Below are 16,839 nucleotides of genomic sequence, written 5' to 3' on the forward strand. Positions count from 1 at the left end.
ACTTATATTATGTCCACACTAGCCCTAAGCGAAAAGGGTTCAGCCATGCTGTGCAGGGCAAATCTTTTTATCTTGGTTGTTATTGGCTCAAGTCTCCAAATTCACAATTAATGCTTTATGGTTAATATTCAGATGTATTTCTGGGCAAAAAGAGCCTTTAACACCCCTTCTTCTTTTAGAGTTTTTGTTTTTCGGACCCACCAACTATTTATATTCCCAATGAATTTTATAAACTTCCACTTTTAAAATATAATATTTTGACATACCACAATAAATATAAGTACCTTAACAATAAGAGGTCATGACCTTTGACCACAATTCATTGAGGAAACGAGGACAAGAATAAGCTTTTTATGTGTATATTAAATACAGGGAACAAGATTTGAGATGACTGATGGGCTTATTGAGGAAATCTCTAATTTTTGGAAAAAGCCTACTCTACAAGTGCTGCAAATCAGGTGTGAATTGTCAAGAATTCAAATGAACTACAAGAATGTCTTTCTTCCAATAGCCTTGCTTCTTGTATCAGTATACCAACTTGATTTTTCTAACTCGTACATCACACTGCCTCATGACAAGCTAAAGTCCATCTAATTAAAACTAGATCTTGTAATTAGTGGACAAATTACAAAATCTAGTTTTAATTAGATTGAGGTAAAGTCAACTCTACTTGATCTGGTCTTATACAAAGCCGGGAAATAAAAGGTATGCTGATTTAGTATTAGGTAGATTTTAACAAAAAAGTGTTCAGTCTGATTATTAAAATGTAGGAATTTCTGGTCTACAACATTTTGTCAAATTTGAGGGACATGTATTCAAGCATTTTGGAATACACATAGAAACGAATTGTGTGCCACTCTTGGCCAGTCTGTTCCTATATTGGTATGAAGCAGTTTTTAACAAGGGCTACTACAGAAAAAAGAGTGAGTAGCCAAGTCCTTTAATTGCAGTTTCCATTATGTCAATGTTTATTACCTCTGAATAATCAGTTTCAAGGATTACCTACATCTAAACTGAACACAAATTAGAGACAACCGATACACCATCTGCCTCATACCCAGACCTTAATTTGTACATAGATAATACAGGGCCTTTATGACAAACCATGATTTTAACTTCCCGATAGTAAACATCCCCTTTTTAAGTACCAATATACCAACATCTTCAGCCTATGGGGGTATACATTTTAGTTGATCCATTATTGCTGAGCCTGTAATCTGTACACAGACTTACCAGATAGATTACTTACTGAAAGTAACATTTACTAGCTGCAGTGATGTAGCTCCTTTCACATAAGTCAAAGTTTTCCTTTTGTCCAGTTTTTATATGTAATCTATCTTAAATTTGCTACATTGTGTTTGTTAATTGTCTTTGTTTCTTTGTAAATGTTCAGGCCATGTTTTGGGATTTTTGGAAGTTGAATTATCCCATTGCTGAGGCTTTGTTTTTGTTGTTACCAATATTCACTACAAATTTTTTGGCAGAAAAAACCCTTCTTTCAAACCCCTTTCAGAACAAAATAAAAACTATTCATCACAGTATTAAATTCTTTAATAAAACAAGTAAACAATCATATAAAATTAGAAAATAAACAGTGACCATGTTCGAGTGGAATTCTGATTAAACTCAATATAGATTTACATCATAACACAAGTGTATAATTTTGTGCTATGAAGAAAAGCATTTCAAACACTAGCAGATATAAGCTATTTTCGCACATATGAAATCAATCTGAAAATTAAAAATAACAAATCATTTCACACTTCCTTAGGTTCTATTTTAAGAATCAAGCTTTTCAGTTGTTCAACTTTCTATTTATATTCATTTGTCATTTTATAGAGGATTAAAATAATAATAATAAAAAACAAAACAAAACAAAACAATGTTGGGACTTTATTTAATGGATAAAAATTTGATTGATTGCAAAACTTTATATTCTAAAAGGTTATCATACTGTTTAGCATACAATACACAAAAATATTGCAAGTCTTTATTATACTAAAAACCTGTACTGATAAAGCCAAGCATACAGTAAGTCCAGGACAAGTTTTCATTATAATATGGAGTTGTAATATATTTTCTGTAATATACACTTAGCTGAATTATTACCTATTTACTATACAGCCATCACAGCAACCATATGTTGTATGTTGATCTAATTAAACAGTAAAGTCATCAGGCCATTTGAAATGAACAACTTTCTGAGTGTCCAATACGAAATGCATACCATTGTTTAGGGTGGTATATAACTGATATAATGGCCAATATAAAATTCTGTTTGTTCAATACGGAAAGGTACAGGATGGTTGTTTGACCTAATACAAATTTTTCATTGGTTGATAAATATAGCTGTATAATAATACTTCATATTGCCTATACAAAAATGCATTATTTAAATTGCTCAATTATGTTTTAAAAAATTGTTATACATATCTTGCGAAATTTTTAGCAGTAGCTAAACTGGACTAAAATACTTACAAGTAAGTTGTAACTAACCATCATTAACATATAAAAAAGCCTTTTCTTGTAAGCCTACTCATTTACTAAAAGCTGGCTCCATTACCAATAAGGTGAAAAGTAACTACAAAATGAAGTAACGTTAGCTGTAATTGTAGATCTTCAGAGAGTATTTGACAAAGTTTGGAAAGATGGCCTTCTTGTGAAACTTCTTAGATTTGGAGTAAGTGGAAGAATGAACAAATGGACCAACTCATATCTGTACAACAGTAGGGCAAAAGTACTTGTAGATGGGAAGCATGGCCAAAAAATACTTCTAAAACAAGGGAGGAGTATTAACCCAACTTTCTTCATACTCTATATGAATGACCTAGTTCCAGAGCTACCAAATGGTGTACAATCAGCACTCTACGCAGATGATCTTGTCCTCTGGTGCTCTGAAGAGTATACTGCAAGGTACAGGATACAAACAGCATTAGATATGGTAGTCAAATGGGCCAATGAGTGGTGTGTTACCATCAATAGAGAGAATACAACAGCAACCCTCTTTACACTCACCAAAAACCCAATCTGTCAAACTGACCATGGATGACATCCATATCACAATGGCAGATAAGCAAACATACCTTGGTGTAACCTTCTATAAAAGACTTACTTGGAAACAGCATATAATAACAGCAGAAGCCAAAGCCAGACGAAAACTAAACATCATGAGAAAACTTGCTGGTACAAATTGAGGTGTTAATGAGAAAGTTTTGAAATCTGTCTATGAAGGAAATGCACGTCCACATCTAGAATATGGCTCTAGTGCTTGGATGACAGCAGCTAAGTCTCACCATCAGACTCTAGATAAAGTCCAGAATCAGGCACTCCCCATCATCACAGAAGCCATGAAATCAACACCTATTGCTAGTATGGAGGAAATTACAAACATACCAACATTAAGTAAAAGAAGAGAATGTAAAGCTATGATACATGCCACCAAATATCAATGTAACCAAACCACCCAATGAATGAGAGACTGAAACAAATATCCTCAGGCAGACTCGAAAGATCCAGCTTCACTCTAGAAACAAGAGCATTGCAAAGAAAACACCAAGAACATCTACCTAAGCATGTCAAACCTATAGCTTTTACAATGAATGACAATTTATGTGCAGAGGAGGAGGACAATGTAACCATTCAGACAACAGTTCCTTTACTCAGTGCCAAAGATGGTAACAATGAGCATGCTGGAAGAAGAGTATCCATCAATATTGTGGGCAAGAGTTTACACAGACAGTTCAGCCACAAATGCGAAAACAAAAGGAGGAGCCGGTATCTACATAGAATACCCAAATGGAGTACAACAGTCAATGGCAATACCAAAGGATTACATTGCTCCAACTACAAGGCTGAAGAAGAAGCACTCATCCATGTGGCAAATTACATCAAGGAAACTGCAGAAAATATGCAAGTAGTATTCCTAACAGATGCCTTCTCCGTAATACAAGCACTGACCAACAACAAACTACCACAACTTGAAAGAGCTATTTATTCCATCCAGAGCCTTAGAACCCAGATACAGTGGATACCTTCACATTGTGGAATCAATGGAAATGAAAAAGCAGATAAGATAGCAAAGGAAGGTGCTCAACAACAGCAAGATGAAAATCCTGTCTGCTACACAGAGATGAAGACCATCATCAAGTCTCTGCACAATACCCCTCAGAAGCAAGATAGCTACTACCATCAACTAAAAAGATTTGAGCAAACTACAATCTTCAGGCTCAGGACAGGACACAACAGACTCAACCAACATCTGTACAGAGTTTTGAAGGTCATACCATCACCTATGTGTTCATGTGGAGAAGCAGAGCAGAATACAGAACACTTTCTGCAGACATGCAAGTTACACCAGGCACAGAGAGAGAAGATATGGGATAAACCAACCCCCATTACAGAGAAACTGTATAGACCTGTAAAAGACCTACAGAAGACGACCAGATTTGTTGAGGAGACTGGCATTCAAGTGTAATGGCGAACGATTTGAAGAAGACGACTACAAAATGATGAAAATTGATCATGTAGAAAAAACACCCCTGAAGTTCTACTGCAACAACAGACAAGAAAACTGATATAAGAACTGAAATGTCACTGTTACATTCTATATATAACCCTGATTCAATAATGAAAAAAAAAATGTCATGATTCAAAATCAAATTATCACAATCAGCTTATTAAAAAATGAGTATAAGTAGTTAGTCTGTTGGCATAGCAACAGGTTTTTGTGTCACAATTTTACACTTAATAGCCTTTAACCTCTGCTTGGCAGGTTCAAAAGTTGACTGTAAACCTAGAGTGCTTTCATAAAACAGCGTGGCTTTGTCCCATTGACCCTAAAAAAAAATAAAAAAAAACAGAAAGGATTAATAAAGCTTAATTACCATATGATTGTCCAGAATCCTATATCAACATAAAATCAACTAGAGTAATGAATAAATGTCAAAATTTTCTTTCCTTGTTGATACTTTAAAGTTAAAAAAAACTTCTTCACAAGGCACTGAGGACAACCCCTGAACAGTGGAGGTAACACATTCAAACTTGAAACAAATGAATCTGGATAGCAATGAAACATATAATACACAGGAAAAGAATTTTATCAGAATTCAAAATGGCCTCTTCTCAGTCCTCAATTCCTAAAAGATACAAGTCACAACCCTCATCATCAATCCTAGCATTCCATTTGAGGTAAGACACCTTTTGGTACAATTTTAAAGAGATTCATTCAGTTCGAGATATTGTCTTGACATCAGGAAAACACATGTTTCTGGCCCTTAATTCCAAAGAGATCCATTAATTGATACCAAAGTTATTGTCTGGATACTTAATGTTTGCGGATGACAACAGCATGATATCATTATGAGACCATAATTTTTTTGAGATGGGAAAAAAAAATCCAAATTACAGTATATTTAAAGTATCCTATGTGTTATATTGTGTCACATGTCCACACAACCTAAAGAGTCCCACATATCTTGGGATATCAAAGTCTGTTGTTATTCATAATAAAAAGAAGGTTTTACAGAATAAGGCTGTTTTTATTTTCATTATAAGTTCTAGCCAGCATCAATGGTAATTAATTAGTTAACAATGATGTGGTGACTATTACCTTAACACCATAAAGGTTAGCCATAGTGAAATGACTGACAGCGACTTTATTGGCAGTATCTAAGGCTAAGTTAGTTGCTAAGATGGCATCGTTGATATATCCTGCTCGGTGAAAAATGTTGGCTATACTAATCAATGCAGTGTCCTATAAGATAAAAAAAAATCATGCTTTAATTGCTAAAACAACCACTTCAAGACCTTTTGATGGTACAATAGTGTTTGTTGAAACCAACCCCACATTTTTTCTGTGTATAAATGCTCAGTGGTTGTTACATTCATGTAAATCAAAATTTCTAAAATTTGTGAAGTGATGGTGCAAGCCTTTTTAGTGTTTAGCTCTGTAAGCTTGTAATAACAAAACAAATTTTTTACCATTTGTAACAACCAGGAAGTAATTATGATCAAATATTAACAGGAACATCAATTGACGCTGTTGTAATTTCACATTAGCTTTATTTAACATCTGCTGTTGCATATCTGAATTTTTGGTAATTCTTCAAATCTCAATTAAAGAACCTTAGTGAGCACAATACCCTACATGAACATATTTGCACTTTATACCAAAAAAAACTTCAGTCCCAATACCCAAATTAAGAGGCCACTTCACATCACAAATTTCTGTGAAATTTTTTATTGCTACTGATCCATACATGTTAAGCTTTGGATCAATGAATGAGGATGATTCTCCCTCATTATCAGGTATAACTGAACATTCACCAAAGTTTGATTGAAATCAATCAAACAATAGTGACAAGCATAAAAATAATTCATAACTAATCTCCCTCCCCCAAAAAAGGCCCTCCTTGACAGATTTTTATGAAAATTCACCTTATTCAAGATTTTATTGTTACTAAGCATTCAACAAAGTTTGAAGGAAATCGGTAAAAAACCAATGGACGTTACTATCCAGGTGACAAGCCTAAATAATTAATTTACCAAGTCATCCTTTCAAAAAAGTTGTTCCCCATGACTGATTTTTGTGAAAACCAATCCTTTCCAAGATTTTAGTAACACTAACCATTTATCTAAGTTCAAAGGAAATGGGTCAACAAATGGAGGTGCCATCCAGGCAACAAGACTAAATTACTGATTTTTTACTACATCCCCCTCCAAAAAAAAAGTGGTTCCCCCATGACTTATTTCTGTGAAAATGTAATCTCATCTGAGACATTATTGGTACAAACTATCTGCTAAAGTTTAAAAAAAATTGATTTAAAAAGATGGAAGTGCTATCCAGGTGACAATAATTAATACATGTACAGACACATGGAAAGACACATGGATGGACCAACAGGTCAAAAACATTATAACCCTTATATGGGCTATAATTACTTGTACTGTTTCAATTATCAATATGATGGAACTATGAATAATATCCCTCTTCAATCTTTATTGATTTTGAATTATCAATAATACCAACCCTTTTTTCTTTAGGTGCTGTAGTCAGTGACATACGTAAGCAGTCTACAGCCTTTTTAGCATCTCCTTCTACTCTCCAGTATAGAGCTGCTACATTGGTCAGTATCCATGATGTCATATTCTGTTAATATAAAATATGCAAATTAGCTGCAGTTCAATAAATGCTTAGTGTTAAATTACATCTAACAGAGCTTAAAATTTATGTTAAAAAATGAAGCCTTTTAAAGTAAAAAATGTTTCAATTGGCAATAAAAAAACATTTAATTTGAATGTCAATAGTTAAAAATATAAATTTATGTGAGTAAGTTATTCCTCAAAAAAGTTTTCCTAAAAATGGCTTAGTTTCATTTAACTACTATACAAGTACTAATTTTCACTATTTTCACAGTGGACAGAAAACCTAAAACCTCAAAAAATAGTACCCACAAAATTTACTATAGAGAAACCACAGAAATTGATATCTGCTAATATGTTCACATGACAAAATCCGTGAAAATTACCAACCGTAAAAATTAATACATTCATAGTATTTAATAACGGTTACAGACCACTAAACAGGTCATTGTTTGTCATTTGGTTCTTGCACTTCTGATGTAAAAATTATTAGATTGTGTATGAAATTGGCGCCTTGCAAGAGTTACTGTTCTTGATTCAGTTTTGATTTGTTTGATTTTAGTGGGAGACAAATGTATGGTTTTCTCCAAAATGCAGATTTTAATACAGGAAGGTCTATCATAATGTGAAAAATGAAGAAAACATGTTTTTTTCAGTGGGTTTTTTCTTCACCATGAATCACTTAAGAATGGGCAGTGTCCTAAATGTTTCATGTCATCACACTCCCAACCTTCATACTCATTTGTTCAGAAACTGTAAAATTTATTTTACCTTTTTTAACGCCTTAGCTATTCTGGTTCCTACAACTTCTATTCTCTGTGCAGGCTCTCCACCTAACTTCTGTAATACCTGTTAATATCAAATGCATTATAGTGGCTTGGTTTGGGTGCAGGCTAAAGTGGCCATACAATGGCAGATGTGATCCAAAGATGTTGTCAAAATATACCATGACTACTGTAAAGTTTGCTGAATAAAAATTAGGATCAACAGGATAAAAACCTGGAGTTGCACATGTTTTTGCACCAGGGATACCCCAACTCATATAGGCAGTTGATCATTTATATATACCCACACACCAGGGATACCCTAACTCTTACAGCCAGTTGGTCATTTATATATACCCACACACCAGGGATACCCTAACTCTTACAGCCAGTTGGTCATTTATATATACCCACACACCAGGGATACCCTAACTCTTACAGCCAGTTGGTCATTTATATATACCCACACACCAGGGATACCCTAACTCTTACCACACACCAGGGATACCCTAACTCATACAGCCAGTTGGTCATTTATATATAGCCACAAACGAAATATGAAATCAATCCATGTATTGGGAGCCAAGATTTTCTTCATCATTCCATATAGTGAAATATGGCCAAGTCCGACAAAACAGGAAGTTGCTAATGTACAAGAATTAAAATGGCTTACAACCTATGCCCAATATATACAAAGTAATTCACCAAATTCAATCAATCAATTCAATGTGAGGCAAGATAATTGTTACAAAATTCAGACAAGGCAATTCCAATATATCTCCCACCTATTACGTGGGGTATAAGTTAGTAAAAAATACAATTCAAACTAAACTTATGTTAATTGGGACAAGAGAAAGATTGTTATCACAAACTTGTCAACCAGAACTGAAAATTCTATCAGAAATTATAAAAGTCATCATGCGAAACACTACTTATTGTAAAAATTGACAATTGTCTGACATGGAGAGAACAAATAGACACAATTTGTAAAAAAATATCTTCTAGAATTTATTTACTGTCAAAAATTAAGTACTTTCTTAGTATAAAAGCAAGGACAACTTTCTATAATGCTTATATACTACCTCTGATAGATTACTGTTGTACTGTATGGGGTGGATGTTGTAATGTGAATTTGAATAGAATATTGAAACTAAAGAAGAGAGCAGCTAGATTGATACTAAATGCTGACTATATGTCACCCTCTGCCCCATTATTCAGACAAGTTGGTATTATGAATGTTGACCATAGGATTAAATATCATATATATTTGCTTATGCATAAAATAGTTATTTTATAGATAAGTTCAACTATGTTTCTTCAAATCAGAATTACTTAATCAGAAGTAAAAAAACTGAAATGTTTATAGTGCCAAAACCCAAAATTGAACTCTACAGAAAATCTTTTGAATATTCCGGTTCAATTTTATGGAATGAATTACCCAGTACATTATGTAATATTTCAAAGACATATTGCTTTAAACATATAATCAAGCAGTATTTGAGTGACAAGTGATTTGTATATAAACCAATACAAGTATGTATTTTATAACAATAATACATATTTGTATTAGTTACTTTTGTTTGGTTTGTTTGTTTGGTACTATTTTGTCATGTTTGTAAACAGACTTATGTGTATATAATTTCTGACTCCATTTGTGTTGCATGAGGGCCTCAGGCAAGATTACTTCTTGTACACTAACTGTGTTAACTCTCAAAATAAAGTTTTATTATTATTATTATTATTATTATTATTATTATTATTGATTCTACAAAATTTTGATTGATTGATTGGTTGTAGTTTTACGTTCTATGGCAGATATTTCGTGTATTTCAGGACAAGTGTTGAGCAATCAAACAGACCCTACATGCTGAACCAGATTTTTAATTTTTTTACTTCACAGAAGTAACAGGCTTAATGTATGGATGTCACTCCATTCTGAAACATAATTCTGACTCGGGTGTAATGTATGGATGTCACTCCACTCTGAAACACAATTCTGACTCGGGTGTAATGTAGGGATGTCACCCCACTCTGAAACATAATTCTGACTCGGGCTTAATGTAGGCATGACACTCCACTCTGAAACATAATTCTGAATCAGGCTTAATGTAGGGATGTCGCCCCACTCTGAAACATAATTCTGACTCTGAGGCAAGCAGTTGTCACTGGATCTCTTAAGGTATATTTGGAATGGTAGGTTGAGGAGACTACCAAATACAGGAAGGTCTATCATTATCCTTAGCTGTGGAACCAACTCACAAACACCAGGAGCATGCTACCATATGACCACCAAGTGGGTCAAAATTTGAATATTGATAAACAAATACAAGTATCAGAATAGTTAGATCCCCAAATTATCTTTTTAACGCAAACAAACAATAAAAAGTAAAGGTCTGTGACTCTCTCATAATTTGTTTTAGGAAGTTTCAGTGCAACAAGATTAAATATTTATTATAACAAGAAATTACCTACAAAATTTAAATAAAATCAGTTATCTCTAAGGAGTTGTGTCCACCCGAAGTTTCTATAGTCGTATACAGGTTCCATAACCTTATTACTGGTTAGTAATGATGGCATGACAGGATCCAATTAGTAGTCTTAGTGACAAAGGGACCTAAACCAATACTAGATTCCTTTATTGTGTTGCAGTGGGGACAAAAACAAATGATTATCTTAATAACTGAGAGTTATATACATTTTTAACAGGACTTAATACATTTGTCTTACTACAATAGACATCATATGAAAACAAGAGATAGTGTTACAAGACCTAATTAATGACCTCTCTAAGTCCTGTCTCTGGTTGATACTGCAGTCTCTCTCTATTTATCATCCCAGGTAGATTATCTAACTCCAATCGACTAGAGAACTCAGACATACAAACAGGTTCCTCATAATATCTTCTTACTACTGTCTCAAAGTCTATGTGTTTTCTCAAACTGGAACAAAAAAATACTTTTGCCTTAAAACAAGAGCACTAGCATTTAACATGCCACTCCTACATTTTTTTTTCAGTTTAAAGTCCTACATGTATACCGCTGAATGAAACAGATTGTATAAATCCTTCAAAGGATTAGTGATCATGTTGAATTGGACAGTAATTTACCATTATACTGGGTTTGTCCTGCAGGAATTTCTATGCAACTAAAACCTGTCTTTCTTCTTTAACTCAAATTGTTTTTCAAAGAGTTATACAATGCCAAGCATCATATATTGTATAGTTCCTTTTTTTTTTTACTTTTCATTTTGTTGAAGTGAAAAGGCACTGAAAGCATTAAAACATGACTACTACAACAGACTTACTCTATTTGTTTAGCAGTGACAGATAAATAAGTGCTGGTAAATTCACTAAACTTGATATTAGGCAGAGCATTACAATCAAGAGTGGTGGGTGTTGCCATGTGATACCTCTGTCCTATCTGATAACTTGTATCTAAAATAAATAATCAATCTGAAGTAAAATGTATGATTAAACAATATATAATATGGAATACCATCAATTTCAAAATATTTTAAATGTTTCCCAATAGATATAGGTTTTCTGTAAAAGTGCACATTCTGTGCTGACATTTAATGCTAACTATAAATAATCATCTAACATCACAGTTGTAAATCCATTTTGGGATTTGGCATTGGAGACATTTTTTGATGGTCAAATAAAAAAAATATCTCCAGCACTGAATCCCAATAGAGATTACACACTTGTATGCACAGGGCTTTTTTATTTAAAATTGTGAGTAAAATAGGAAAAAAAATATGTACATTTTAAATACAAAAAGTTATAAAATGATTTAAAAAGTCTGAGGTAATACCAGGGAGTTCAGAGTCTGGCAACTGTTCAACTGGTTCCATTTTGATTTCTTTTCCATCATGTATGTCAGGTTCCTGTGGATTTTTAGGTCTCCTCTGTGGCCCCTTGTTGACATAAGGTCCCTGTGGACCTTTAGACCCTTTATTTGGACATTTACTGTTAAGGTGCTGCATCAGGACAAACTCTAGGTTCTCCAATCCTTCTTTGTGTTTATCTAAATCATCTACCTATAATCAAATCAAATCTGATCACAAAAGAATTCTATTAACCTCATCATACTTCATATAATTACTATCAAATGCAATTTCAGTTCTACAAAACAGTTTCATTTGAAGATTTTGTTAAAGAAAGCCCAAGGGAGGAATAAAATAATCTGAATTTCATTGATATCAAGAACAGAAAATTCACTTGTAAAAATGTAGGTCTGTGGAGAAACCTTTGGTACTTGAATATAAAAATATTATAAAAACACAAATTCATAAGGCCTTGAACCTTAAATCAAATATTTAGAATTAATTAATAAACATTAAAATAATAAATTATTACTGGAAGCTGAAATAAAAATGATATTTCTGACACAAAAAGAGTAAAAACATGTTAATATCCAAGTATTAAATCTGCTTAATAAAATATTCAGGATTACTTACCTAATTCCAAGCTTGCGTTAAAATTAGTGTGGAATAGAAACAAGATGTCAACAGAAACAAAGTTTTGGTAGTTATTCAAGTAACATATCTTTAATACAGGGACTTTAAAAAAAATCTTCATGAAATCTGAGTGTGTATTTGCTAGTCATGCCATTTCAATGGTCACACACGTAAAGAAATCGCCCTGTGCAGGTCCGGGTGTTAAAAGAATAGGCCTGCAGCAGCGCTACGCTTGTCGTAAAAGGCGACTAAATAGTGCTCAGAACCCTAGCCGGGGGCTAGGACGCTCTGCCCACAGAGCAACTGGGATGTGTGCCCCAGGTGGTGGAATGGGGTACCCCTGGCATGTTGCATGCTGGGGTTGTCAGGCTATAATACGGAAAACCTGACTGCAAACCATAGTGGTGCACCGTGTTGGGAAAGATGCCACGTTCCTCGCACGTGAGAGAACCCTACTGTGGTATTCTCCCGAAGTAGGAACCAAAGGGCTCCGCCACAGGAGGCTAAATTGCCTGACCCTACCCACCTCTCCCTCTTTCCAGTGGCAATCAAAATTTGTCGACCCCATTATCCTTGTGTCCCATCCTTTTTTTTCATTTCATTATCATTTCATGTTCATTTTGTCATCCTATTCATGTTCATTGTCTGAATATAGCTGAAATATTGCTGCTCGGACGTTAAACCCCAACAAACAAACAAGCGTAAAGAAATCACTCTCTGTTATTTTTTACTGTCCTGCAAGTTTGTACATCTTATGACTTCATTAATTACAACCTTTACAGAAATCGAAGGCTACAAGCCTGGAGATATATTTGGTTCAGAACAATCCTCTCTAAAACAAATTAAACTAGTAAGAACACTATCATACAATAAAGCATGTGTGTCCTTTTTCCTTAACTCATTAGCAGCACAAGCTTATCAAAAGCATTAGATATCATTCACTTAATGTAGTTAAAACAATAAAGTAGCCTTCTGGTCAGAGTTCAAGGTCACTGGAATGTCATCATAATATTTTATGTTATGGTAACAAATACATATTGAAGATCTAAGAACTCCATCAAAAGACACATCAGTTATGGCTTTACAGAAATACATGATGTTGACCCAAGGCCAAAGGTCATAAGTGACACATCACCTAATAAAAATACATCCACATGTCAAAGATTTTAAGTGCACAAGTAGGCCAAAAGACAAAAAGTTAGGGCATAGAGAATATCTCTCTCCACAAGGTGTGACAGAAGGATATACAGACACAGATGCTCAAGGTATTTTCAAGTTAATTATCCTTTAGGTTTAATGATGGCAATAAAGCTTATCTATGCATTGTCTACTGGTTATCCATCTATCCACAAAAGAACTAAGGTCTAGGTCAAAAGACATTAAATATGGTCTGGACAAATTCTTGTAAGAGGAGAAAGGGAAGGAGAATGCATAAACAATCCCTAATGAGAAAACGCTAAACCTAAAAATTAAGGCTAAAAACCAGCACTCATAATCCTGAATAGCTGACATATCAGAAGAAAAACAGGCAACTTGTGTCAGGTAATTTTATTAATTTTAGAAATAAAATAAGTGATAACATTTGTTAAAATCATTTTATGGAAGGAATGGTAGAATATGGCACACCACCTGAGTATGATATCATGTACTTCTCAAATCACCACAAAAATCTAAAATCTCAAGACACTGACCTCTCTGAAGTAGAACTTGAAGCAAACTCACAAAAGGATACCCCCACTTCAACTTGAATTATCAGTAAGAAGACCCTTAAGGTACCAGTATCGTATTGCATATCCCTTAGTGGGTGTACGTCAAAACATGGATGCTATTAAAATATAGTGCATTTTCTTTTTGCCTCTCTACAAACTAATGTTTTGTCAAAAGATATGAACAATGACTTATAAAATAGAGCAAACATCACACTGTAAGATAAAGAACTTTTTTAAAAGAAAATCTAACATAATAACATAAAAATGTTCCACTGAAAAGGTTGGTTTGATGAGTGCAAAACGAAAGTGAAAGTAGGGAAAATGGCTACTTATAGTTCAAGACTACTTTTCTGTCCGATCTTCGTGGACTCACCCTATTTTCTTTGTGGGAAATTATTTTTTCACATGTCCTTAGAAATGCTACATAAGTGAAAGTTTTATTGAATCAATTTACATATTTTTTAAAAAATCCTAAAAATATGCACTTCACTATAGAAGTCTATGGGAAAATTAATATGATACTGAGACCTAGTAAGCCAGTTTTTCAAGTAAAGTTGGATATTCAGCAAGTGGTCTTAACTAGCTGAAAAAGTAGTACTCCAATGCAGGTAACACTTTTAAGATGAATTAGCCAACTTTTGAACCTGATTTTTTATGGTAGCTCTGTTTTTTTTGCATTTATGGTTAATCTTTACCAAATTTGGAAATGCATTTTGTTTTCATGAATTTGTAGGATATCAGTTCAATAAAATTATTATCTTGACTATTTATGATGAGCATATCTATATTCAGGTAACCTAAAGCAAGTAATACTCCTGCATAAAGGATAGTTTTCAAGTTACAACACATTTTAAGTATGTGGTTAGGACTTGAAAATATTCATTTTCCATACACTGCCTCTTAAATATGAAAAAATGAACATTTTTTTTATTTTTTGTTTTTCTTTCAAATAAATAACTAAAATGAGTTGCCATATAACTGTGTGGTTGATTTAAACACAGAAATGTCACAAAAGTCAACAGCCAATTTTTAGTGGACTTTTTTTAGTGGTTCAAATGGACAGATTCTAATGCGGCAAGAAAAATAATGGTGTTTTTTCATATAACATTTTTTCAAAAAGTATCTAAAGCAGACAAATGTTATTATGATACTTATACCAGTAAACTATTTTTCTTGCATCATAGCTTTCTGTTTTAAAGAAAAAATCCTTTTCCTGTCATACTGAGGTCCATTTGTATCGGCCTGGTGTACCAAAATGGCTTAAAATCTGTATTTTCTGCATATGAAAAGCTACATTTTTTAAAACTGTGACATTTGTATCCTTTTTTTCTGGATTTATTATAACTGAAATGACCATATCTACAGTTTAGAACAGTTGGTTGTACCAGTACATATACTTTACTTTAAACAAGAGGCTCCCTCATGTTAAAGACAAAAAAAGGAGGTTCAGATATTAATATTTCCATATATGGAACTCACAAGTGGGGATTAAATAATGATTTGGAACTCATAGTACAGCTTATGTATCTACCATGTCAGAATAAACCACAAATTTGCTTAGTTTGACTAATGCAGCAGCTTTTTATCAAAAGTAATATTTTCTGGCAAACATTGAGATATTAGTCTTATGCCTGGAATAGGGTACCTATATAAAAATTTAATAGAAAACTCATGTTTGGAGCAGGGCAATGATATTCTGAATTTTCAGTATGAAAATGAATACTCTGAAAATATGAAAAAACAACAACTTTTATGATTACATTGAAATGTAAGATAAAGAACTTTTTTAAAAGAAAATCTAACATAATAACATAAAAATGTTCCACTGAAAAGGTTGGTTTGATGAGTGCAAAACGAAAGTGAAAGTAGGGAAAATGGCTACTTATAGTTCAAGACTACTTTTCTGTCCGATCTTCGTGGACTCACCCTATTTTCTTTGTGGGAAATTATTTTTTCACATGTCCTTAGAAATGCTACATAAGTGAAAGTTTCATTGAATCAATTTACATATTTCTAAAAAAAAATCCTAAAAATATGCACTTCACTATAGAAGTCTAAGGGAAAATTAATATGATACTGAGACCTTTAGTGTGATAATCTACCGTAGCAAATTATCCTCTTTTATTATACACAACCTCCATAAAACACTTTATTAAATGTTTAAGGAGAGTTGTACTTCCAAGGTTCATTGACAAGATGAACAGACAGACAGACATGGTGATTCCTTTACACCCTCAAACTTTGTTTGCAGTGGGTTGTAAAAAAGACAAATAATGTGAAAATTAACTGATTATATCCAGCTTGAATTGTACAGTAAGTATAAATGTCTAAAAATAGAACAATATCACATGACAACACAGTTCATACCTGTCAAAATATGTGCTGCCTTCTTCAAGTTTGGAATTCTTTCAACCAGAGGCTGAAGGGGGATTCCTTTTAAAGTAGGGTTAAGAAATAACTACCAGTAAAATTACTGACCTTTACAGAGTGTAATTTGAAATAATTTTTAATTGATTCATGATTAATTATTTTAAGTAAGAAAAAATCAAAATCAAGAATGAAATACATCAAGATAAAAATGATACCTTAATCTTAGCAGTTCAATAATGCATGCTAACGTACAAAACATGGATAGGATCTGCATCTTCTTAAAGTCTACATAAACTCAATTATCCCCTTTGAAAGGCATCCAAACTTGACAAAGGTACAGTGTGTCCTAAATATAACTGATCTTTTTTTTCTCTCAACTGTCTTACAAATAAGTTCTT

The 16,839-nt window shown here is 33.3% G+C and overlaps 1 protein-coding gene across 2 annotated transcripts in view; it reads right to left on the reverse strand.

The window, feature by feature from the left end:
* Positions 1-1,533: 1,533 nt before the first annotated feature.
* The window catches only part of LOC148608988 (tetratricopeptide repeat protein 17-like), a 55,431-nt gene continuing 40,125 nt past the window's right edge, over positions 1,534-16,839 (reverse strand). Inside the window, exons 21-27 of one of the 2 annotated variants that reach the window (XM_088541776.1) lie at positions 11,717-11,942; positions 11,208-11,337; positions 10,687-10,843; positions 7,912-7,989; positions 7,028-7,147; positions 5,609-5,752; positions 1,534-4,835 (exon numbers count right to left, since the gene is read on the reverse strand). In XM_088541776.1, coding sequence (XP_088397902.1) covers positions 4,698-4,835; positions 5,609-5,752; positions 7,028-7,147; positions 7,912-7,989; positions 10,687-10,843; positions 11,208-11,337; positions 11,717-11,942 — 993 coding nt within the window. In that variant the 3' untranslated portion in view covers positions 1,534-4,697. The remainder of the gene's footprint in view (positions 4,836-5,608; positions 5,753-7,027; positions 7,148-7,911; positions 7,990-10,686; positions 10,844-11,207; positions 11,338-11,716; positions 11,943-16,839) is intronic. The other variant, XM_088541777.1, reaches the window with a different exon arrangement.

Source organism: Perna viridis, chromosome 8 (assembly GCF_037379345.1).
Source record: "Perna viridis isolate PV_CMFRI_1.1 ecotype Kerala chromosome 8, ASM3737934v1, whole genome shotgun sequence".
Taxonomy (NCBI): Eukaryota; Metazoa; Mollusca; class Bivalvia; order Mytilida; family Mytilidae; genus Perna; species Perna viridis.